Source organism: Leptonotus elevatus, chromosome 1 (assembly GCF_054856555.1).
Source record: "Leptonotus elevatus isolate MCC_2025b chromosome 1, RoL_Lele_1.0, whole genome shotgun sequence".
Lineage (NCBI taxonomy): Eukaryota > Metazoa > Chordata > Actinopteri > Syngnathiformes > Syngnathidae > Leptonotus > Leptonotus elevatus.
Genome location: NC_141239.1, coordinates 54491750 through 54518855, shown reverse-complemented (window position 1 = coordinate 54518855; position 27106 = coordinate 54491750). Strand labels below are relative to the sequence as shown.

The 27106-nt window shown below is 39.3% G+C and overlaps 1 protein-coding gene across 1 annotated transcript in view; it reads left to right on the top strand.

Annotated features, from left to right (window-relative positions):
* The window catches only part of LOC147184663 (disks large homolog 1), a 47127-nt gene that overhangs the window by 3891 nt on the left and 16130 nt on the right, over positions 1 to 27106 (top strand). Inside the window, exons 2-8 of the mRNA XM_086085477.1 lie at positions 840 to 913; positions 9396 to 9491; positions 16837 to 16906; positions 16986 to 17060; positions 18891 to 18970; positions 22690 to 22810; positions 22904 to 23045. Of these exons, the coding sequence (XP_085941603.1) occupies positions 840 to 913; positions 9396 to 9491; positions 16837 to 16906; positions 16986 to 17060; positions 18891 to 18970; positions 22690 to 22810; positions 22904 to 23045 (658 nt within the window). The remainder of the gene's footprint in view (positions 1 to 839; positions 914 to 9395; positions 9492 to 16836; positions 16907 to 16985; positions 17061 to 18890; positions 18971 to 22689; positions 22811 to 22903; positions 23046 to 27106) is intronic.

Genomic DNA, 27106 nt, shown 5'->3' with positions numbered 1-27106 from the left:
ACCTTGAATGTTGCTGTTGGCCTCTTTCCTGGCCACTTTTCTTCTTTTCATCCATTCTGCAGGGACGCATAATCATTCTTTCGGTACTGTAATGTCACTTGTCACAAAAATGTCAGGAAAAGCCTAATAGGCAACTAAATGTTTTGGGAGAGTGTGCCAGAGCCACTTGAAATGGCGACAGGTGTGTACTGAGTGCTGCTAATTGGTTTGAATTTAACTTGGTAATTTTAAACACAACTACATCCCCAGGTATAACATGGTATGCCCACCTGTGCAACCACATTATCACTGCTGTTTATTTTTACTTACTATAACTTAATATGTGTACTTACTCTCTAAAGGTGGTTATTATTTGTTCAAGCATAAAGGGTGTCCAATGTGCACTTGGCACCAGGACACCTTAGGACAGTTGGATGATTGATTTTGTGGTTGTGTCATTGCATGTTTTGGACCCTAGGGTGGAGAGTGCAATGGGGCTGTCAACAGATCAGCACCTAGTGGTGTGTTGGATTTGGTGGTGGGGGAGGATGACACTTTGACCTGGCAGACCTAAACATACTGTGAAGATCTGTGACAGTGAAGTGGTCATGTCATCACTGCCATCAAATCATAAATAAATCCTAGCATTTCTGATAAAACATCCTGTAAATCAGTTTTATTGCCTTCCTTTATTCTTCTTTTACATTTGCAAATCAATTTATGTACACCCTCTAACTCAAATGTTTTCATGTTGCTTTTATCCACACTGGTAAAAATAAAATGTAAAATATTTCTTAGATCATTTTCCAGCAAATGTATTATTCATGCACTTATTTGTCCCCTTTTTCTTCTTGAACTAGGACACTCATGGGTCCATTTGGTGAAGACAGGACAGTTCATTCCATGGACTTTACAGATTGCGAGAATGGCTTAGGTGAGTACTTACATCACTGCTTAAAGAGAGTTAGAGAAGAGTTACAAGATTTGTTTCAGCAAAACTGTAATTGTGTATCCAAACCAAAAACATAAATCACTTGTGACACACAGTAGCGTTTGTACATGCTAGTCACCTAAAAGTGTGATGTCAACTAATGGTTAATAATATTTTCCTATTTGGGAAAGTTGTGCTAATGTTACCTGGCTGCCCCAATGGCAAGCACACTGAGTGAGAATATTTTTTTCTCTTAGCATCCTGCAGTAGAGGGTGAGCTTTTTTAATGTGCATGTTTTGCACAACAGTACCATCATCAAGTCATCAGCGACTTGTTGACCTCAAGTTCAACTTTCATCACATTCATGGCGACTTGAAAAAATCGGAGGTCGTGCACAAATGGTTTGTTCCACCAATTGCCGTGGTAGCCAAAGTAATACCCTGTCAAAGCCAAAAGATAAGCAGATATGAAATGTTGGCTTTAGCCAACACTGTTACCAGCTAGAGAGTTAGCTGACGATAATAATCTTCTATTTTCTAAGTGCATTTTGAATGCTGCCATCATGAGGGATAATACGAAGGAATCCCAACTGTATGTGCGCTCACTTTTAGTGTGTTTGTGTGGGGGGATATGGTTACATTAGCACGTAGTAGTGGCACTTAATTTATGTTGGGTGTTGAGAAAATGTTTGCATTGTCTTTGCCGCTTGCTTGTTTTTCACTGTGGGCTTTGCTCCCACTACTAAAAGCAGGCAAGCTGGTCGCAAAACTCAGGCAGAAAAGCCTAAATGCCAGCAGGAACGTGCCAGTAAGATCAGGTACTCTCTGGTTCTGTTCATTGCCAGTGATGCATGTAATAACCACTGGAAAACAAATTGAAATATAAGAACAATTGGTCTGGCCAGTGGTAGCCTACATTACTTCATACAGATGCCTCACTACAAGATGGGTTAGGAATACTGTATTTTAAAACCTACTGAAACCGTTGAAATGTGACATGAGAACAAATTCCTTCTCAAATTTCTACTAAGTTTTTTTGTATCATATATCAGTCTTTTAAACAAATGCTTCTAACAAAATAACTTTACTGGGGGAAGTAATGAACACATCAGTTCCATTTCCCTATGTATGCAAGCCGGCTGTTGAGCAAGTCTGATAATGTAAGTAGTACTTTTGAAAGGGATTTTCTCTACAGCGTGAGGTATCCCTGTGTCAGTATCAGTATGCTTGCCAGTGAGCCAAAGTAGGTCATGTAGTAAAGCCCTAACCCACTTAACTTAGCTGGGTTAAGAATACAGAAGGCTGAGTGCTGTTGTTTTTATCTGTACGTCACTCCCATTGCACTATACGCATGCTGCTTGGTCCCACCCACAATTTGTTTTTCTTTTATAGTATTTTGTTCAAACTTTTTATTGATACTATTTGTTTTTATTCTCAAGCACTAGCTGTTAACCAAGGCTGTCTGCATTGTTTTAATTATTTACATTTATTTACAATGTGTTTGTGTGGTTGATTTATGTTTTCCCAATTTTATGTCCTTTCTTCTTTTCCCAACAACTGTCATGTCCTGTTTAAATAATTTATTAATAATTACTGTTTTTGTAATTATTAGTATTTTATTATATTAAATCCAAATGAAATCATTATAATTAACTCTGTACTCTGGAGTGATGAGCTTCAAAACTGTATGGCATAGCAAAGGTGAGGAATACAGTGAAACATGGTGGCGGCAGTGTCCTTATGTGGGTTTGCATGAGTACTGCTTGTGTTGGGGAGCTGAATTTCATTGATGGCATCATGAATTCACAGCAGTATTGCTCAATACTGCAAGAAAAGATGCTGCCATCACTCAGTGCCCTTGGTCGTCGTGCACTTTTCCAACATGATAATGATCCTAAGCGCACATCTAAGGCCACTGTTGGATTTCTGAAGAAGAACCAGGTGAAAGTGATCCAGTGGCCAAGTATGTTTCCTGATCTGAACCCAATTGAACACCTATGTAGTAAAGCCCTAACCCACTTAATTTAGCTGGGTTAAGAATACAGAAGGCTGAGTGCTGTTGTTTTTATATATTGAAGGTATATAGAATGTACTGTGTCTACATGTCTGCTATAAACATTGAAGTTCATAAGAAATGTTCATTTATGTTGGAAAAAGAAAAGTTGAGCATCACTCTCCATCCAGCATCCAGTCTCTAAAAGAGGCCATTCTTGAAGAATGGAAAAAGATTGATGCAACAAAATGTTGCCAGCTTGTTCATTTCATGCCTAGAAGCTGTGCTGGGATTAAAAATCATGGAGGCCATACAAAGTACTAGATTTAGTAATTTTTGTTGAGGGGTTTACTCATTTTTGCATTACCCTTATTTGAGTAAAACTGAAAAATGTCTAATCTTGACATGCTGTGGCAGATTTAGGACTCAGACGCAGAGATAGGAGTTTGAGGCCAAGGCAGATATTTATTAAACAAAAAAACTCCTCGTTAAGAGGGAAAAAACAAAGGCTATTAAATGTTAAACTAAAGGCGTTCCAAAAGGGAGGATGTCTAAACTACAAACAAAACAATATCACTCCTTAACTAAAACTATACTGTGGCTATGCAAAGTTACAAACCAAAGTTCACACAAGAGACAGGACAACAAGGCTGAGGACTGTGACTGGCTTGAGTGGCTCTGACAAAAACACTTAGGCACAAGACAGGGGAGACGCAGACCATTTAACACATGAGGGTAATGGGAAACAGGTGGACACAATCAGGGTTGACATTGACACCACACGAGGAAGGGAAAGTGACCTGAAACGAAAGGAGTCCAAATTTTCAAAATAAAACAGGAAATGACAAGACAACCTCACCGCGGTGTGACAAATCTAATTTATATTATTAACATTACTTTCATGTTATAAGTTAACCAGATGTATATTATTAAACTTGGTCTTGCCAACATTTTGGAAATTGTTTTTGTATTCATTGAGATATTGTTTAGAATGTTACTTTTCTCTCTCAAAGGGGGTGTACTCATTTATGCTGAGCACTGTGTGTGTGTGTATATATATATATATATATGAGAATTCACAAATTGTTGACCTACTGGATCCATATGATGACAACACAAATACATTGATTGCGTCAGTAATGTTCCACTGAGGTTTTGTTCTGGATTCCACTGATTTTGATGCTTTGTTAGATCCTAGTTTGGCAAAAATATCGTGAGCCAAAGCAGTCACTGTCGACATGGGTGCTGCCATCTTAACTATCCTCTTCTCCTACTGGCTGTCAAACACACATCTAAAATGGCTGCAGTTAGATTTGTGTTGGATGAGTGAGTTGGGGGCTGGGAGAGGCGAGAGTGAGCGTGCGTGTATCTTTTCCTCTCCACCTGTTACGGTGTGATCAACAGGGCAAAGACACAGATGCAGAACAAAAACTTTATTTGAGCACATCCATGTGTGGTTATGCACATATACATTGGATATTTAAAAAAAAGTCTATAGGGGGATTAAAAAAAAAAAGTACACACCCCTGTTCAGATGCCCAATTGTTGTGATATACAGGTTGAAGGCTTTATTAAAGGTGGATTTTTTTAAATTTATAATTTGTCTTGGTAAAACGAAGCATTTCACCAAGGATATGTAGACTTTCTTGCTGTGAGGCAACTGTGCTAACTGTCCAGTGCCCACTCTGTCATCATTTTCAGTTTAATAACCTCTTTAAGAAAATAGACCGTTCAACCTATTCCTTGGGAGGCAACAATGTCTTCCAAACATAAAAAATAGAGAACAGGATTTGAAAAACAAAATAGGATTCATATCGCTGATATATGCTCCAGCTACTTATGCGTTAGGCGGGTAATGTTTTTCCTCCTATCTGATGCTAGTTGGGGGGGAAGAATGCTTTGAGGCTGAACAGGGAACAAGGAACAGTTTTCCTCAGAGAAGAATAATAAAGGTTGGAGGACTGAGATAAGGAATAATGTAACCTCATTTTTGGCGATAATTAACATGCACCCCTTTGCTTAAGACCCAATTAATGTTTCAATTTAGTCTGTGGTAGCAGGCTAGTGCTGGCCTTAAGCTCAGAAAACGATGTAAAGATTTAATAAGAGACTTTCAAGAATAGGGAAGGCTTTGGTGTTTTTTGTGTGTGTATCGGGAGAGTCTTCATATGAAATGAAGAGAGCTTTAGGCATGCTGAGCATCTTGACAATGATAGTATAAGACTGCTGCACATTTGACATTCATAATTTCAGGATAGATTTTGAAGTCAGCACCATAGAGGCGTTCTGTATTTTGTAAAACCAACATTTTTAGGATTAAAAAATATAGAATAATGTAGAGAATTTTTTTTTTTTGTAACCATTTCATGAAAATATTTATTCTTCATTTATAATGTGTGTCTTTGCTCCATTTGATTTGTTAGATTATTGATGGGTTCTTTTGGGTCTTGCAGGTCCTTTGACTGAGCATGTAGAGGTCCAGAACATCATCTGGATCATCAATCATTACAACAAATTAGAGTGGCATCACTCGTTTGCTATTAGTCACATTTGGCCCTCAATTGTAGTTGTTGTTGTTGTTGTTTTTAGCTTCTTACCTTATCCCAAATTTAGATTACACTGCTGATGCAAAAATTTATTTGGTCACTCGCGTGCGCCTGTTCAGTCACAGGCTCTAAGAAGTAAAAATTCCACATTGTCAAATGCCCTTTAGCTTTCTTGCAGATGGTATCTGCTTTCATCCACGATTATCTATTTTTGGGTGGCTTGGCTCAGCTGATTTATGTAAATATTTAACCAACTTCTACGACAATATATTCTATACATTATTTGGGCAATGAGATCAAGCTTTATTTTCTTTGAGGCACTCAAATACTTCACATTTCGATGCCAGAAAGTAGAAAAAATCGATTTACTGTTGCATCCTTTATTCTTCATTGCATGTGCAATTCACTGTAATTCATATTTGAAAATAAACCAAAGGAGTGCTGCTGCTCCAAGGGGAAAAGAAAAGACTGCCCTGAGAGTTGACTTTTACGGCCATACTCCTCCCACCCCACAAATCCTCTTCTGTCAGCAGTTCTATAAATGGTGGATTTCACAAAATGACCTTCCCTTATACCCAGGAGACAACATTCAAAACCCCATGTGGTATTATGTTATAATTATTTATAAAGCAATTAGCATTAACTAGGTTGCCTCATGACTTTTCGGACGAGAGACAATTGAGGCATAGTGATAGGGTTGGATAGTACATTGTGTCAAGTTTTACACTAGCCTATATGATTTTATGGCACAAAGTCGGATAAGACAATGATTGTGTAATCATGAAAGTGTTGGTTATATATATATATATATAATTATTTTTTTCTTCTTCTTTTTTTCTGGACAGAGGCAAAGCAAGCTATGCTAAAATTTGTGTGTTGAGCGTGTTGTAACCACGGCCACCACCTCTGACCAGATTGAAGCAAAATGTTATTTGGATGCCCCTCGACCTTTTCTTTGACCATGCATACCATTGATCTTTATTAACATTAACAATTAGTGGTAATAAAAAAAATATTAAACCCTGAATTAAATAAATACATATGAGACTAGAGCTGTAAAGGGCCCTTGCAACCCTAACCACGTTAAGGTACTTGCACGTTGGGGTACTGGCACATTGGGGTATTGTGTGTGTCTGTCACCTAGGTTTCTACACTCAAAAACTGCATAATTTTTCTGTGCAAACAGTACATTGCCATTGCAACATCGTGCAATGGAATACAAACTTTTCAATACGTGTCTTAAACATAGATAAAACACCCAAGGTTTGAAGACGATCTGAGACATTTTTAAAAGGGCAAAAAAAAGGTGCAAATTCACTTAATAGATTAAAAATGGGCGACTTCCTGTTAGGGTTAGCATATGGCTACAAAATACTTTTTTGTAGGTCTTGGGGTGTTAAATATGCCTTCCAATTATCGTAGATAGAGGTTAAACTTAATTTGAAACATACAACCGTTAAAAATTCATAGAGACATTAAGTGACAATTTTCACTCATGTTTAGACCTTAAAGAATCTTTTTTTTTTTTATTCTTGGCAAACAAGGCATCGTCACGACAACAGCATGCAGCGAAATTAAAAGCTTTTGATAACTTTTCATCTTTCACACGGTATGTTTGAAGACGATTGGATAAATTCTGATAAAAATATGACCTTTATGAAGGGCACCAAAAATGGTGACAAATTTAAAAATAAATCAAAATGGGGGACTTCTAGTTATGTTTCACGTTTAATTGTCCCCTGTTCCGCTACGTTTGACCTACAGCTATGAAAATTAGGTGGCACCTGTGGCTCCCCGAACAACTTTAGCAGCCATACCCGAAAATGAACAGGAAGTTAGGAATGAGTATTTGAATGTACAATTTTAGTCAATTTTTGCACATTTCCACATCATTCTTCTGCCACCTTGTCCTTGACATTTAACCCGATTGACTTTAGCTTTACCATCTCAACATCTGGGACAACATCAAGGGAAAAAAACGTAAATTTTCAACATACTGGGCGGGTCATCAAATTTTGCGTTTCAAAATTAACAAAACATTACCAGTTGTTCGAATCACAGACAGCCACGGAAATTGTTTACAAACAAACATTATGCTGTTATTTGCGGGTCTAAACATGGGTGAACACTCATGAAACTGTCATGAATTTTACAGATTTCTTGTGCAGTTTTCAATAATTGGCCCAATAGCGCCCTCTACAAATATTTCCCTGACCACTCTCTCCTCACGTTTAACATCACCCTATGTTTATCTGCCATTAAGTTTCCCCACATAATCTCCTTCCGGAACATAAAGCACATTGATGTTGAAACTCTCTGCTCCAACATCTACCAAATCATAATTCCAAATTACCCCTTTGAGCCCGACTCACTTGCAGCCCAGTACAACACTGAACTTACCAGCATCCTCAACTCTCTTGCCCCACTGAAAACATGTACTGTCTTATTCGTCATTTTGGATCCAACGTGGCTATTGTTTACAAGGCAAAACGTACTCTGTCATGATGTCACCGATTTATTGTCATGTATCTGGCTGAAATAGTGAAATATGGCGAACTCTTGCTGTGTTAGGGGGTGCAGCAATACCTCCCACAATTGCAAAGGTAAAAAAAAAAACCTAAACAAAACAGGTTTACTGTTTGGCGGAAGACTGAGGGAACCCACGTTTCTGAGATTTCAAAGCGACGATAATGGTTTGGTTGCCGGCCGTAAGAAGAAAAAAAAATCACCTTTGACAACATTCTGTTCCTGGCAAGAGTGTGCTCCGTACATTCCGTACGTTATTATATTTACAATTTACGCAAGATAAAGCAATGTATAAATTGTATTTACATAATTTGATTTAATAAATAATATGGGAATTAATTTATATGTTAATAATTTAATAATTATAATAATATGTTAGTTAATGTAGCTTAAGTGGATTTATAAAACAAACAAAACAGTACAAAAGCAAACACAGCAGCATGTACCTCCGTCCGAATGACGGTGTTCACCGGGTTCACCATCTGCAGGTCCTGCAACCACCTGTTTGTAAACTGCACATGTGAGGCAAGAGAGTTATCATTTTTAAACTGTTCTAAGGTCTAGGCACTTACACCGGACACAAGATACGCGAAAATATCCATTCCCTATTGGGAATTTCATAGGGATTCAAACCTTTATAACTTGCATTTTTGCAAGGTATCGGTCCCGGGCTTTGCGGTTCAGTTTGTAAGAACTCACACGAATCTTGTATTTTAACATGTTATTCACTCAAAAACAACCTCGACAATACGCAGCCCTTACAGTACGGCTTTGTTTACATTCTCTGTTGCCTCCAAAATGGTGGATGATATCTGCTTATATTGACCAATATATTGGCTGAGTTTTACATCATTTTGGTCATTTTACTGCTTCTTTTTCATCAGAATAATGCATAGGGCGTTTACAACTTATTCATAAAGGGTCATCGGGGCTGCAGAGATTGTTATCCTATATTCCTACATATATTCCTATATAAGAACTTACTGTATCATTGTACAGCAAGTTGCAAGAGCATAAGTTTTACTGAAAGTAAATAGACATTGAATAAGATTTAGATTTTTGAGTGAAATTAACGATTTGTTGGTTTTGTTCTCTGAACAGTGTTTGTATGATCAACTGTGCATTTTCCAATCAGATCATGTTAGTCCAGCCCTAATAGATGTACACTGGCTCCCAGTCAAATAAAGTAAAATAAAACATGTGGGTTTCTTCAATTATAGGAGTAATCAATTTAGTCTGTCGAACTCAGTAATGTTTGTTTTCCTCTTCCACTAACAACTAACTCTTACAAAATACGGAACATAACATTGGTGATCCATCTACTTCCTAGTTATCTCAAGGCAGAGCTAAAAAGCTTGATGTCTGGTTCTGCTCATAATAAATCGGCACATTTCAATTTATCTGCATTTCTTCTCATTAGGAATTAAAGTGATTGGAGGAGTGAAGGAGCTAACTGGAGAGGAGTTTGGAGTTTACGTTAAAAGGATTTTACCTGGTGGCCTTGCTTCAAGTGATGGTAAGTGACTTTAAGTGTATTTCTGTTCATTTCATGAGTTGTTGTTTTTTAATTACTGGGATACCAAGACTACTACTTCTGTTAAAATGTATATATATATATATATTCTTTATCATTAGAAATCGAGTTGCAGGTGCAGTAGTTTACAAAATAGAAGAATAATAAGTGAGATTTTGACAAATCTATTGCTTTTATTTTTGTTAGTGTCCTGCCATTTAGGATCAATGGCAAGTATTTATAACATTACCATTTATGTCTATGATGACTGGATTTGGATGTGTTGGTCTTAAATAGTGTGCACAAATTACTTTTGTGTCTGCATAAAAATACAGACATTTCCACAATCGTACAGAATGTTTTGCAAAACCCTATGCTATACATTATTAAAATGTATTGTTTTCATAATAATGGCGTTGGGAAGCCTAAATAAATAATCATTTGAGACTGTATTTTAGGCAGTAAAACAGGCCTGTACTTGTAAATTATCAGTGCCTGTTTAGGTGATAATCCTCAAACCTGTGCGTGGACTGTAATTGTGAGGTATTTTGTCAAGGAGAAGAGGGGGTCATATCACAGGAGGCATTAGACGAGACTATGCAGAATAACTTTGGCTTTGAGGAACTTTATCTATGGGTCGATCGGGAAGTTGAATATCAGATCCAGGAGCAGCAGTATGGTTTTAATCCTGGCCATGGAACAGTGGGCTAGCCCTTATTGAGCGCATGAGTTCACCCAACTAGTCTACGTGTGCTTTCTGGAGAATGTGTCCCTCAGAGGGTCTTGTGGGTGCTGCTCAAGAAGGTTGGGGTCATGGACCACGTAACATGGGCTGCTCGGTCCTGTACGAAGGTTTGTCTGAATTTGGTCCACATTGCTGGCAGTAAGAAGGATTTGTTATGGGGGTAAATATGGTGCAAAACTAACTTGTAATTTTTTTTTGTACCTGTAGAAAAAAGTCTAAATTTGTATCTGTAAAAGTCGTGATTTGTACCTGTAAAAAAAATGTGTGCCTGTAACAAAAAAAATTGTATCTGTAAAAATTTTTTTTACCTGTAAAAAAATATTTGTATGTGTAAAACAAATTTGTTTCTGTAAAAACAAATTTGTACCTGTAGAAGTCATGATTTGTACCTGTACAAATTTTTTTTTGTATCTGTACAAAAAGTGTAAATTTGTATCTGTAAAAGTTGTGATTTGTACCTGTTGAAATGACAACTTGTAGTCAAAGAAGTCGCCACTAGGAGTCACAAGTGGTTTTTCAGCTGCTGTCCAGTCACGTGAGTTTTGCACCGTATATCTCGCTACAAAAGGTGCAAAACTGATTCGTACTTGTAGAGCGCTGTGATTTGTACTCGTAGAAGAAGAGGGCGGGCTCTGGATGATTTGGGCGGGCTAAAGCTCAACCTCATTGGTTGAGCGAACGACAGTGGGTTGAACTCAAATGACGCCCATGCACAAATCCGCAATTCCGACCAAACAGAGTAGCCACACTAGTTTACGCGTCATTTTGGGAGAAGAGGACGTCCCAGGCGTGAACATTTCAACATGGTTCAATATACAAACACCGTGTGGAACAGCTTAAACGTTGGTTGACATGCAGAGCACTCCAAGTGGGCAGAAAGAAAGAAGTTTTAGTATGAAGGTAAGATTTATTGTACGAACATAGCTCGTAATCCGGTGCTAGCTAGCTAGCTCATCTCATGTTGTTGTCACGAAAACTGAACACATTGAAGTCACGATTTGTATTTCAAGATTTGAAGCCTACCAGTGTAAACATACGATCAATAGCTTGTACCTGTAAAAAAAAAATATATATATATATAAAAAAAATACCTCATAAACTGCTGCTTAGTGCTTAGATGTGAAAATTACTAGAGCTACAGAACCCTATTGAATGTTTTACAAGATAACCTAAACCTATAACTAAAAGTGGACAGTACTCAGCTACTTGTATTTGACTAACATTATATTCAAGCATCTGTACTCTTACTATCATAATAAAATGAAAACAAAATGTTTTTACTGCGAGTGGATGTTTAAGACGCTACAGGTATTTTAACCTCAACCCTTTATCCTCTGTATTTAATCATTTTATTTTAAATATTACAATTTATTGATAAATGTCAGTATTTTGAAATGTATGCTTTGCAAACAGTTAAAATAAAAAAGGCTCTTACACTTTTAAACATACACATTTGCTTTCAACACTGAAGCCAAATAAAAATAATGCAAATGGGAATGTTTATAAACAATGTCTGTGTCTATCAGTATTACCACTATTTCTGATATTAAGATGTGACAAAATCTTCATTTTTTTCTGGCTAACAAGATAAAGCTAAACATTTAACTGATTACGTATAATGTCAGTGGCTGTGTTTTGATAATGACCCAGCTAGGAAGATATGATTATTTTTTATTGTATGAATATGCTGACCCACCATTCTGTTCGCACAGATGCCAGCATGCAGTCAATCAAAGCTACTTCTTGATCCATCTCTAGACGGTGGCACATGGTGTGACATCAAACCTGCTTCAAAGTGGCTGTGAAGTCCAAAAAATGAGAATCCTTGATACATTGGTTACTGTTCTGAGAGAATTTCACTGCAAACACCTTTGGGAAAGTGAAGAAATTATGCTTTCTAAATGTCTTCCAATTTTGAGTTTGAAATGTTGCAGGAGTACAATTTAATCCATATTGAAAGTTATTTGATATAGTCAGATCAAATAACAACATGTATCATTCAATAAACAAGATTGTGCATCATTTGAAATGTTTTATTTGATGTCCAGAAGAGCCGTTTCTGCATCCACCCAAGACGAGAACAGTATTCTTCTCACAAACAGAACAAAAGTTATTGATGGAGTTGTATGAGAAATTCAAGACTCACCAAAAAAAAGGCAATAGTGCTGCTGTCAATAAGACGAGGGAAATATCATTGGCAAAAAAAAAACAAAAAACGACAGACTAAATATATAAGCTATAATTGTTTCATGTTAGATGTGTATTTCACATTAATTGTGTTATTAATTTAATGTAAAGCACTTCGAATTGACCTACATATTCATTCTTCACTGTTACATCTCAACAGTAGCCAAAAGTGATCATGGCAACAAGTCGGCAAGTGGCCTATAACAATATATATAAAAAAATAAGACTAAATAGGTGTTGAGCTGTAAATATATGTTGCCCATTATTGTAGCCACCAGAAAAAAAGACTAAGACCACTGCCACAGGTGGGGGAGGGGACCACCGCCTGCTACATTCACATTAACAGAAGATCTGCAAAATAATTTTCCATAATCCGGTTTGATGGAATACCCCCAGGTGTCATCTCCTGTCTCTTGGCTGCTTGCTGATGGAGTGGGTCATCCTTTTCACTGATGCTTCAGCAGTGTCTCCAGCAGTTGTCTCCACCTTTTGAGCAAGATTTTGAAACTTATGCGATTCTCATTTAATTAAAAATAAACTAACATTTAACCTAGTTACTTTTGTTAAACAAGCTAGGTGACAGTGACACTGCTCACATCTTAGTGATACAGATAGACTAGCATTTCAAAAGCAGAATAGGCAATATTTAAATAAGAGTAATGTTACATTGGAAAATTTAACTCAAGTAGAATTTAAAAGCGCAGAAAAAATACTTGCACAAATATTTGAGTACTGTGAGTGATGAGTAAACTAAGAGTGTAAGAGCCTTTTATTTTAACTGTTTGCAAAGCATACATTACAAAAATACTGACATTTATCAAGAAATTGTAATATTTAAAATAAAATGATTAAATACAGAGGATAAAGGGTTGAGGTTAAAAAACCTGTAGCGTCTTAAAGATCCACTCGCAGTAAAAACGTTTTGTTTTCATTTTATTATGATAGTAAGAGTACAGATGCTTAAATATTACATTAGTCAAATACAAGTAGCTGAGTACTGTCTTTTGGTTATAGGTTTAGGTTATCTTGTACAACATTCAATAGGGTTCTGTTGCTCTATAGTAATTTTCACATCTAAGCACTAAGCAGCAGTTTATGAGGTATTTTTTTTAGATTATTATTTTTTTTACAGGTACAAGCTATTGATCGTATGTTTACACTGGTAGGCTTCAAATCTTGAAATAAAAATCGTGACTTCAATGTGTTCAGTTTTCGTGACAACAACATGAGATGAGCTAGCTAGCTAGCTCATCTCATGTTGTTGTCACAAGTATGTTGTTGTCTACAAGTACGAATCAGTTTTGCACCTTTTGTAGCGAGATATATGGTGCAAAACTCACGTGACTGGACAGCAGCAGAAAAACCACTTGTGACTCCTAGTGGCGACTTCTTTGACTACAAGTTGTCATTTCTACAGGTACAAATCACAACTTTTACAGATACAAATTTACACTTTTTGTACAGATCCAAAAAAAAATTTGTACAGGTACAAATCATGACTTTTACAGGTACAAATTTGTTTTTACAGATACAAATTTAGACTTTTTTCTACAGGTACACATTTTTTTTACAAGTTAGTTTTGCACCATATTTACCTCCATAATTTGTTTCCTGCCAAGGGGGCCCTTTGTTAAGGATTCCGTTCATGATCTTTTTGCAAAGAATTTGTAGGCACAGCTGAGGTATTGAAAGCATATGTTTTGGTGACCTCATTATTATTATCTGTTTTTTGGCCTCTGTTGGCTTCTGCAAGCCGTGATCTACTGTAGTGGTTCATAGCTGAATGTGAAGCAATTGGGAATAAAATCACAACCTCCAAATCTGTAGCCATGGTTCACAGTCAGAATAGGGTGGAGTGCCCTCTCCAGGTTTGAGATGAGATCCTTCCCCACGTGAAAGAGTCTTATTCACAAGTCAGGGAAGAATGGAGGAGGAAATTTACAGATGTCTGCAGTTATACAGACTCTGCTTCGATCTGTTGGGAAAAAGGAGCTGATTTCGGGGTCGTTCTGCTTACCTACCCTCACATTTGGTCATGATCTGTAAATTGGAACCAAAATAATAAGATCCAAGCGGCTGAAATGAGTGTCCACAGCAAGGTGTCAGGGCTTGCCCTACGCCTAATCACCCAGGAGGGGCTCTGACTTGATCCGCTGATCCTCTGCTCTGAGGAGCCATATTAGGTGGCTAAGGCACCAGGTTAGGATGGCACCGCAGACGAGCAGCACAAAATGGCTTAGGATAAGGAAGTCTGGGATTCTCTTCTTAAGATGCTGCCCCCAGTGACCTGACCTTGAGTAAGCAGTGGAAAATGGATGGATGCATAGATGGATTATGTGTGATACATAAGTTAATTTGTTTTTGTTGTTGTGAAAACTCAGAGTGTGAAGAAAGAAATTTGGGAGTCAATACATGTAAACAGCTTTAAACCATGACATGAGAACATTGCACTCCAAAAATAAAGGCAGTGTTTCAGCTGAAATAAAACTGTTAGTGTATTGAACTGCGGTAAAACCTTGGGATTAATGTGCGCAAAACATGGGTCACAATTTTAATTTGATCATGTTTAAATGTCACCTATTTTTAATGTTCACTCTTTCTTCAATTTTGATGCCAAAAATTCTACAGCGAATTGGATACATAACACTAGATTTTTGTCATGTTGTGACAAGTAATGTCTGAACAAACACTGCATTTCTACTTCTAGACAATTCCACTGTTCTGTTGTCATTTAATAGGGGTTAGCATGGCACTGAAAATGTCATTTTTATTTAAATTGGCACATTAGACTCCATTTCTATAGAAGCCTTGTTTCACCTGTTTGTGAATTTAGTCTATGCTTTGTGTTCCAGCATAGCAAAGGCATTTCCTTTGCCATGCACCCACCACACGAAGGATTAGAGTTGAAGGCGGTGCCCACTTCACAGTACAGATCTGAGGTCTCCCACACCAACTTCGCATTATATGCATGCAGTTCCTTATAAAAATCTCATATGCGCTTTGCCTTCCTGGACTCAAGCAAAGCAGTTTCTTCTGACACGTCAAGGATTATCAGTACATTGAAAGATTGAAAGGAAATAAGCAACTTTGGTTGACGACAAATTAAGTCGCTGTGATCATGTCCATAATGGTGCAATCTGTCCTTTTTTAAGTGTGCCAGGATGCGCGTGTCTGTGAAAATACCAAGATGAAAAATGAAAGAAATTATCCTTTTGTTTTTGTCATGTACATGAAATCTGACCTCTGAATTTGACCCATAACAGCAAACACACAGTGCAGCAGTGGAGCTGCTTCATCGTACAGGGAGCAGTTTGGGGTATCGGTGTCTTGCTCAAGGACAGCCACGTGGATAGTCTTGAACCAGGGTCCGCACAGGGGCAAGCAACAACCTTAACTGCTTGCCCACGACTGTGGCTGCTCCACACATTTTGGTGTTACTTGCCTCCATGCTGATTTACACAGCTTGCCGACCTACAGATTTGCACTAGTCATGAAAATAAAGCCTATTATCTGGGAGCAGTGATGTACTGGTTAGGATATCTGCCTTACAGTTGTGAGGCACTGGCTTCGAATCTCAGTTCAAGTTTCATGCATAGCACACTGCAAAAACAAAGCTTCCCATTCTCTTGGTTGGAATATTTGCTTGACTGGTGACCAGTCCACGGTGTAAAATACCCCATCTCTTTTCCAAAATCAGCTCATGGATGATCCTAATAACGAGAAGTAATGTAGACAATGGCATGAATGGATTTTTATCAGCCTGACTCCTTTTTTAGTATTCAATTTTGTACTATATTTTCCACTAACTGTATGATATTTTATATCTGGTATTGGTATAACTTGAACTTCTTCACCCCTAACAAAATAAAAAGGCTTTAATCACATGCAAATCTCTCCCACACTTCCAGCACGAATCTCCTGGTTTACCCTCCCCTGCATGATTATGCATGAGCAGAAAAGCACAATTTGCTAATATGTTACAACATGTGCCCTGGAGGGCTCCTTCCAGCTGAAGTCAAAGTTTACAGCATGGATTGTAAGTGGTAACAGTGGACTGTTTGTCCGTCTGACTCGATCTGGAATGGCAGTTCAAGTATTTTGGGATTTTCTCTCGTGAGAGTAAATAATATAAATAAAAGAGGCCCCAACAGAGTCACAATAATCTTACAGTATGTTTTGACCACAATTGGCAGACTGACAATGTGCTGTCTTTTTCCCCATGTCTATGTTGCTTGGTGAATTGAACACAGGTCCCTAAAGAGAGGCTGTGTTTTAATCTCTCGGCCACATCTCCCAATACACATAACATTCCTATTTATATCTGTGCACACTGATAAATAATAAAAATATTACTGTTGCTGATGCTCCAACAGTAGGACAGTAATTAACAACATGTATTTATTTTACTTCTAACAGGAAATCTGTTTCCAGGAGATCAAATCTTGGAGGTTAATGGGGAGAGTCTAATCGGTGTCACAAGTGACAGGTAATGCAGTAAAATCTGACTTCTCTCCTTTATACAGTATTATTTTTTACACTTTACAGTATTGTGTTATTTTCATCAGAGCTGTGGACATCTTGAGAGCAGCATCAGCAACCAATCACATGCGACTTCTTATCGCCAGAGATGAAGAGGCAAAGTAAATAGCTCTCCATGTAGTTCCACATAATTTGCATGCATTTTTTGGTTCTTCATATTGATTGACATCTTAATATTTAAATGGGAAAGTTAATTTCAACTAAATGTAGGAATTGCACACTTTAAACTTAATCATGTATGAAAAGGTAATGCATGAAGTCCACCTAGAGAGGACAGTGCAATTGCAATGCATCTACATTAACACAGACATCAGCACTAGTCACCTGACTGGTGTGGCATGAAATATGCCTCATTGTCTCCTGAACTGGCATTAGCAACAAGTTCAGGTGAAAAAATTGCACGACTGTTCGATATCCGGGCCTTTGTCTTCTTCAAACCCATATGATCCTTAACTGTGAGTTGAAAAATCAGGGATTTGCATATTTGAATATGTGAAGCTTCTTTCTGGTACCTCAGTGCGCCTGCCCAGAAATTTCCTAAATAGTTTGCTATGTCTTGCCAGTCCATGTAATCCTCAGAAAAGAGGTTCTGACAGAGTGAAGGATTTACACTTTAGCTTTTCCAGTCAATGTATCAGAAATACGTTAATCATGGTTATGTGACAGAGTCAAAGAAAGCAGGAAAAGAGTCGAGATTTAGTCGTATGAGAAGCCTTTCTTGGATAAATGAAGCAGGGTACAACAAAAAAGTCCCTCGTTAGGAAAAACATGTTGCCTTCAATGGGTTGAGACACTAACATTAAATTCTTGCCTGACGATATACTCTTGCATAAAGCATGGGTGTAAGTAGTGAAGTCGGCTCCAGTTCCCCTCCTTAGCTTTGTGCTGCTCGGGAATGACAGCTGACCAAAGTAAAGGAGAGAGTTTAGCCTCAGGCTGCTCTCTTCAGAAGATGAGCCTCATGTGTTAAACTGTGAGTTAAACACCCTACAGCCAAAGTATGGATATGGGGAGAAAATGTACATTGGCAGAGTAAAGGGAATTATGTCTAAGTTTCCTTAAACTCTCAAAACAATGCAAAGCATTTAATACTTTGTTTGGTATGAGAGCTTTTGAAAAATATTTGAATAAAATGAAATTCTAAATCAAACCCACTCTGTGACCACGTTTCCGGTTTGCAAGCGCTGAATGCTACCAGTGAGTTAAATCGCTGGGCCGCTGACAAGCTTAGGACCTTATATGATTGCTCAGGAAGTGAGGTACGTAAAAAGCTGACCTACTTTTTTTCTTAAAATAAATAAATACAGCAACAACAACACATACACACAAGCCCCACCTTTTTTCACCTACCTTCCTTGCGATCAACTTGGGAGCAATCTGCGGTCGCGGAAACTACATAGTGCATTCCGTCTCCCATTTGCCCTACAATGAAAACCAGAAAATTCCAGGAATTTATGTAAAAAAACACACACACAAACACCCCCGCCCCAACCTCCACCCCCCGCCCAGGATATGTCCAGGCAAAAGAGGACGTTTGGTCATTCTACTCTTGCATCACAACCTAACCGATGTGGCACCATTTTATATCAGTGCTAAATCTGAGCAGATGATAGCAATATTCACTGTGTTTAACATTTAAAGTTGCCGCTTTTTTGCCCGCAACTGCCACCTCTGGCCCAAAGCGTAACTGCAGACTTGCACCACTGCAAGAAAACTGAAGGGAAGATACAAGATGATAGGCAGTCACAGTTAAAAAGTCAGGGCTCTTTGTACTCAACTGGCCATTGGTGTAGCATGCATGATGTAGAAAAATCTTTAAATTAAACATTTTAAACTCCACAATGCACCTTAAATAGTGACTTTTAAATGTACTGTTTATTTCATGTTGATGACTGATGTCACCTCGTTTCCCACATTGTACCTCTGGAAAGGAAAGAATTTGCGGAGCTGTTGGAGAAATATGGCTCGAATGGTAGCACAGGATCAACACGCAACTCTCCAATACAGCAAGGTAGGAAAAGCTCTGTTCTGCTTTGTTTCTATAATGCAGCTCATACTTAACTCATTTATGATCTTATGCTCATAAAATCATTGCATGTGAGAGAAACTTTCTGCGAGAAGACCATACTACAGAAAAAAAAAAGCTTGTGTTTTGTAAAAGTTCTGAGCCCAAAGGATAAATGGACTCAGTCAAGCTTTAAGAATGGTTTAGGACAAGTGCAGTTGTCCGTTACACAATTGCCAACATCTGTTTCCTTGGTAAAAGAGGCAGCCAGCCGGTACATATTTGCTCAAACAGGCTAAAGAGCAGTGCTGTGTTTGCAATGCAGCAGGTGGAGATATGAGATTTGGGCTTTGCATCATAACATCAAAATGATGCTTCCCCATATCCTGAGTCAGTTGATTTGTGATTCTGGGTTTATAATCTTACTAGTGAAGTATTTTGGGCCTGTCTTAAGTCATTTGGTGACCTTTGCCTATGTCGCATTGTTTTGAACTGGATGCCTGTGCAAATTCCATATAGAGGGATAATGTGGCTGTTGAAGGGCAGATCAACGATCTATAATTTCTTACTTGACCTTTTGGTTTTTACATTTTAAAATTCAAAAAAATTTGTCACGATGGGGTGGAGGACCCAAATGCAGGGAGGCAGGAGAACCACAGCAGGGATGCATGTACTACTGAACACAATTTATTTAACAAAAACACTAACAGGAGTACTGGGTAAAACTCTAAATAAACAAAACCAACAAAGTTCTGAAAAGACCAAAAATCAAACAAAACACAAGAGTGGTGACAGCGACAATGATCCAACAAAGACTGAACAAAACCAGGAAACTAAATATAAGCCAACTGACGAGAGACACCTGGACAAGACCCAAGTGGCTGGGGGAGATGATTGGATGACACAAGGGAACAGGATGGCGAGTACAGGTGCAAACAAAACCTCCGGTTGGGGCAGACCGCAGTATTAAGCAGTGCTGCGGTCCCCCATCTGTATCCCCGTCGCGCCACCACTCCCCCCCTATTTTTTTTTAATGCACCACATACACTCACTGACACGTCTGGGAGGCAGGTGGATCGGAGTGGGGGGATATCATTTCCCTCTGCTCCATTTCACCTGCTCCCAATTTTAATGCACCACACACACACACTTGTATATACACTGGGTGGGGTCACATCCACGGTGTAGGGGTAGAGTTACAGGGTTAGCTTTCACTAAGTACGCTGGCGTGACGACCGGGGCCTTTCCCCGCTGGGCCTGGGGTTCGGGGGTGCCGCTCGTCTCCCGGTGCTCCCATCTCCCCTTCCTCCCCCAGTGTTCCATCCCACCACGCGGCTGGAGGTGGGGTGGCCGCGGGTGCCCTCGCTGCTCCGCTGTCCGGCCCCTCTCTGGCACCGATGCCTGGGTACAGGGGGTTTCCGGGGTTTGGGGGGCTGGCGGTTGGTGGGGTGTGGTCGTGGACGGTTCTGGGGGTTTGGGGGCCTGGGGGCGGCTGGGCTGGGTTGTGGTGGGTGGCGGGTGTGGTTGGGTGGCGGGGGGTCGTGGGGGGAGTTGGGGCTGTAGGCCGGTGGGGTGCCTGGTGAGCCTGGCTCCTGGGTTTGCTCTCCGGCCGGTGGCCCCTGCGGGGCCCGGGGGTTGTGCCTTGGCGCTGCCGTGGCCTGGGAGACCCTGGGGGGTTGTGCTGGCTCTTTCCTGGCCGGGGTCGACGGCTCTCCTCTTTGGTGGAGGTTTTCATGCATGCCAGATCCACCACACCAGCATCTATCGAAATTCAAACACAATCTGCTTCTTCCTCTGGTCATTGAATCGGTGGAAGCTGATGTCTGTGGATCTCACTCTGCTTCATCTATCCTTCCTTCCTTTCCTCAGTCTTTCCTTTGGTCTCTTGAGGTCTCCCTAATTTGTTGGAATTTAGATGTTTTGGGGGTTGGTTAAAGATTCTGGTTGGTAACCCGGTGGGTAGTAGGTGATGTCTGGTCGCTGCTGGATTTCACTTTCTTTTCTTTTCTTTGATCCTTCCTCGGTTCTCCTGACAACCTCACAACTAGCTGGATTCTGAAGTATTCGGTTTAGGTGAACGGTATGGGATTTTTAATAGCTTTTAGGTTAATTAATGAGTGCACACTCACACGCACGCACACACACACACACACACACATACAAAATAAAAATAAATAAAAAATAAAATAAAAAAGAGAGAGAGAGCAATGATGATGACATGTCGAATTGGTAAAATTACAGAATGAACAATACTGAGCTCTCTCTCAGATTTTTTATTTATATTTTTTAAATAAAATAAAATAAACGTAGCGTTTTCTGACAAATCCGAGTCCTCGCAACTCTCCAGAGTCAATAATTACGGGAGGTCTATCAATTAGTGACTGGCGACCCCCGTATGCTGACATCGTATGAAGGCCGGAAGCCAGGTCAGGCTATATCCTTGCCATTTAAATAAATAATCATTAATAAATAATCGAGTCTGACCCAAATACAAATCTGTGATATAATGAATCCACAATAAGTGAACCACAAAGTAGCGAGGGACCACTGTATTTAAAACAATTAGATCTATGTCTTCACTGAACATATGTTCTCTGGATCCATACCACTCACTTGAAAGACATGTCCCAAATGTGCTTTTCTCGCAAATCCAATGAAATGACCTGTCAGTCAACTGGGGCACTGGAACCTGTTGTATTAGTAATATTCTCCTCGGCTTGACCCGCCCTATTTTCTGCTTCTGATTGGCTTATCGGTCTTCATGCCAAAAGTCAACCAATCTTATTAGCGAAGGCAGCAAGTACCGGTACCAGCCAATTAGAGGCAAAAGAGGGTGGGTCATGGCTTCACCATGCGGAAGAATGGGTAATCTGACTCACAGAGCATCTCATGGTGAACAGAGTGCACTGACATAGCACTTTTATCTACACCATTGGGTGCCCAAAGTGCTCACATTCACCCATATAGTGTATACACATACATTCATACACTATTGGGAGGCTGCTGCCATGCAAGGTCCACTGGGAGCAAATTGGGGTTTGGTATCTTGCTCCGGTACATGGTCAAGGTTGAGGATTGAACCCACAACCTTCAGGTTGGGAGATGACCACTCTACCACTGAGCCATGTCACCCTAAGGAAGTTAAACCCTCACAGGGCCTGTCAGCGCACATCTGCCAGTATGATGGAACGTTGTAATTATATTACCTAGTACTGTGTGAATGGTGGATGCTAATACAGGCAATGAATGTTTTTTGTTACATAACACAATTGAGAAATCACTTTGTGATTATTGCTGTTTGCTTGCTTATGCAATCTGGCCTTTTCTTTACAATTTCTGTTTGTTTGATTTTAAGTAGGCTACGGGAAATAAATTAAACATATTAATACTTGCATTCTGTGCTGCGTTTCGTCCTGTTCTGCATCTTTCACAAGAGAAACTTGGGGAATACTTTTAATGAAATATGTCAAGAATATAATGAAGAATGTGACATTTTTTCATAATATATTATTAGATCCTGAATCACATGTAGGCCTATTGCAAGTGTTTTATTTAACAGTGTTTTTTTGTTTTGCTCAAATCTTAAAAAAAGTTTTTTTTTTTTAAGTGCACAGTGGTGAAAATGTTGAGTCAATAATATGAAATTAAAACATCTGAGCCTTTTATTGCACCTATTACTGAAGTATTGTACTTATTACCCTTTGTCCTTTATCGCAACTCCCAAGGAGGTCGCTACCTGGAAAGCACATCATCTGGTTCCTCATCTCGTTCCCAGAGTCCTTTGTTGTTAAGCCCAGCTGGCTCTCAGAACATGTACAACAGTGGACCTATCCTGCGCTCACTCAGGTCAGATGAGTTCGTAATGCAACACTTCCCTCCCTGATGACAAAAACATACCTCCTTTTTAACTTTGAAATGCTGTGGTGTTCATGTTCTCAGTCATCCAGGTGAAGGAGTGATTCAACTCATTTCTGTGACTCGATCGAGCAGTATGGGCATCACCCTGGGAGGTGGCTCCAACCGTCCTGATGGCCCAGCAGTTTTCATCCAGGAGGTGCTGTCTGGTGGAGATTGTCACCGGGTAAGAGGGAGCGCCAGCGATCTAATACACTCATCTACCAAAACTTTGGATTAATTAGAGGAGAAGCAGTTCTGTGGAAATCTGTACGAAATTCAGCTCATTGAGGAACACCTCATTCCCAAGATGTGTTTTTAAGTCTATGTCTAAAGCTTTTACGATGAGCTACTTCTATAAATCAGGGAACTAGTCTAAGATTCAAAACCTTTGCCCCAGTCTGAAGTCCTGAACACTCTGCAACAGGTTTTGATCCAGGATATCTCTGTACATTGCTGGATTCATCTTTCCCACAATCCTGACTAGCTCCTACCGCTAAAAAAACATCCTCACAGTATGATGCAGGCACCCCATGCTTCACTGTACGGATGGCATTGGCCAGGTGATGAGCAGTGCCTGCTTTCCCTCCAAACATGATGTCTGTGTGCTGTTCAATCTTTGCCTAATCAAAACAGAAAATTTATTTCCTGGTCTGAGAGAGTTTCAGGTGCCTTTAGGAAAATTTCAGGCATTCTGTCATTATGTGTCGTTTGCCTAGGAGTTGCTTCCGTCTTGCCGCTTTTCTATTTTGGCCTAATTTGTCACGATGTGTCAAAATGAATCTGGACCCCAAAAGCAGACAAAGTGAAATGGCAATTTGAGGAAATATTTAGTAACAAAAAGAAGGTACCGAACAGCAGTCTAGTAGCGAGGACGAACTGTGACATCACCGCTTCCATTTACAAATGATGGAGGCCACTGTGCTTACTGGGACCGTTAAAGCAGCTGGAATGTTTGTGTAACCTTCCTAAGATCTATGCCTCGAAACAATGCTGTCTTGAAGGTCGACAGACATTTCGTTCGACTTCATGCTTGGCTAAAAAAATGAATCTTGTCTAGAAATCTATATCGAGCTGTGTTTTTTTCTTTTTTAAGACAAAAAAAAGGTTGTGCTTTACCTTGACTAGTTTCGGCGACGACTGCCGCCTTCCTCAGAAGCTTCATAGAAGGCTGTGTGCAATTCCAAATCATTCAATCAACTCGATTGATCACAAGTGGAGTCCAATTAAGCTCTAGAAAAATCTCAAGGGTAATCAGTTGACACTGGAAGCACCTAATATAAATTTTGAGCACTGTGGCAAAAGCTGTGAATACTTCTGTATGTGATTTATTTGGTGTCATTTTTTTTAATCTTAAATGCATTTTCAACAACTTTTTTCTTGTGCAGTTTTTTATTCTGGGGTGTGTTGTGTAGAATTTTTTTAGGGGAAAAAATATTCAACCATTTTTGGGGGAAAGACAAAATGAAGGACAAGTGAAGCTATTTGAATACTGCACTGTGTCTAAACAAAAATGCTAAAACAGTTTTGTGAGAATAAAAAAAAAAAAAAAGAACAGAAGTCATTCTTGCATCCTTCCATTTTCCTTGAAAACTACCCCAACTGCCTAGGCTACGCAATAAATGAAGGTTTTATAATGGTGAATGTTTTTTGTTTTTTTTAACTGGAGAATCAAAAGGGTAAAAGACTGTCTTGTTGTTTTTTTGTTTTTTTTCTGGGGAAACAAAAGGGTAAAGACATCTAGATAGAGATGGATGCAATGCAACTGAGAAGGAGCGCTTGTCAAATAGTGACTTCAATGGATGAATGCAGAGCTGAGATGAAGAGAATAAAATACAATACTGCGAATGCAGACCTTTGCAGCTTTGGCCTTAGATTAGTACAAAACACAGCTGAGTCAAGTTAAGGTTGCATGCTACTGATCTTGTTTAGCTGTCTAAAGTTACATACATTATAAGACTGGCAGCTACAAACACATTTTGATATTAAATCAAATTTGAAATTCAGTTTGCTTTTAACAGGTTCAACAACTACCACTTTATATACTTAGCTTAATGACAATAAAACAATGGTGTGCCTTTAAAGTGTACTAATATGATAACACCTTGGTAATTGTTATCTGCTAATTCTGTGGGTGCAAGATGGAGGAGCAGCAGCAGAGTGATTCTTTAAGCAGAGTCAAGGCTTTCCTGCTGACCTTCACACTTGATCTGCTGTGTCCGTTCCGGGTCTCTGAGCTCATATACGAAACCTGACACCAAAACAACATGCAGGCCAAAACACATTCGAGCAGTATTTAATATTCTGAGAGCCACCATGGAATGGAACTGTAAATATTCATCAGATCTTAAGCAGCTAACAGGATTATATTTGTCATGTGGTCATTTCCTACAGAAAATCAAGGTGACACAGTGCATTTAAATTCGTGACCTACACTTACTGATGACGTCCCGTGTAATTTGCAATAGTTCTACTCTACATAAACTCACAATTTATACGTGTTTCAGTAAATTATCTGCAAATATCTTGTGTGATATTGTGGAATATTATTGTAAGTATGCTGGGTCTACACTCATCTGGCCTAAGTCTTCGGTTAGAAAGACTGCAGCGAATCTGGAGATTGGTTTGAATGTCTTTAATCACCACAATGATGACAGAACACGTCGTTATTGAATGTTGATGGTATTATAGTTATGAGGTTGTGATGATGTTGTGGCTTTAGCATCAATTACGCACAACAAGCGAGTTAACATGGAATCTTGATGCGGGCCGTCTCACTTTGGCCGCTCCTTCCGCGTACTGAACACTAAGACCAAAAGTTGCATGTCTACGAGTGTAGTAATGACGTAATCAAGAGTCTCTTTTTATTTATTTTTTATTTATTTTTTTTTATTATTTTTTTTTATTAACTTAAGAGTCTCTTAAAGGCACAACACGTTGGAGCAGGGAAATGTGCACAGATATTACTTTCAACTGAAATATGTTAGGTTTGATTAGGGAACTCAAAGAAGCATATTGATGAACTGTATTTATTTTGTAGGACCACTAGTGATTAGCAATAGTGGTTCTATTATTTTCCTGTGAGTGTGTGCCAAGGCTGACATTTGTTATAAATTCTCTTCATAAGCGTTATTGACAGAATTTCTCGGTAAAGAGATTAGGAGTATGGCTTGACTGTCTCAGTATTGTGTCACTCTTTTTCAACTCAACTTTATTTGTAAAGCATTTTAAAACAAGCATTGTTGTATGCAAAGTGCTGTACATGGAACAGAAATTAGTCATGCAGTAAAGATTTGCAAAGTAATGGATATTTTAAAGTGAGATTGACAACGTGGGGGATTTTTTTTTAATCCTTTTCCCTTCAGGGATCGCCACAGCGAATCAGTTGCCTCCATCTAACCCTGTCCTCTGCATCTTCTGCTCTTACAACAACTACCTTCATGTCCTCTTTAACTACATCCATAAACCTCCTCTTTGGTCTTCCTCTAGACCTCCTGCCTGGCAATTGAAAACTCAGCATCCTTCTGCCAATATACTCACTATCTCTCCTCTGGACATGTCCAAACCATGTCAGTCTGGCCTCTCTGACTATCTCAAAAGCCTCTAACATGTGTTGTCCCTCTGATGTACTCATTCCTGATTCTATCCATCCTGGCCACTTCCAAAGAGAACCTCAGCATCTTCATCTCTGCCACCTCCAGCTCTGCCTCCTGTCTTTTCCTCGGTGACAATGTCTCCACACCAAACAACATTGCTGGTCTCACCACAGTTTTATAAACCTTTCCTTTCATTTTAGCTGAAACTCTTCTATCACACATCACACCTGACACTTTTCTCCACCCGTTCCGGCCTGCCTGCACACGCTTCATCACTTATTTTCCACACTCTCCATTGCTCTGGACTGTTGACCCTAAATACTTAAACTCCTCCACCTTCTTGGTCTCTTCTCACTGTAACCTCACTCTTCCACTTGGGTCCCTCCCATTCACAGACAGATACTCTGTCTTGCCACAACTAACCTTCATTCCCCTCCTTTGCAGGGCAAACCTCCACACCTCTAGCTTCTCCTCCACCTGCTCCCTGCTCTCAATACAGATCACAATGTCATCAGCAAACATCATAGTCCATGGAGATTCCTTTCTAACATCATCTGTCATCCTGTCCATTGCCATAGCAAACAAGAAGGGGCTCAGAGCTGATCCCTGATGTCGTCCCACCTCCACTTTGAACTCTTCCGTCACACCTACA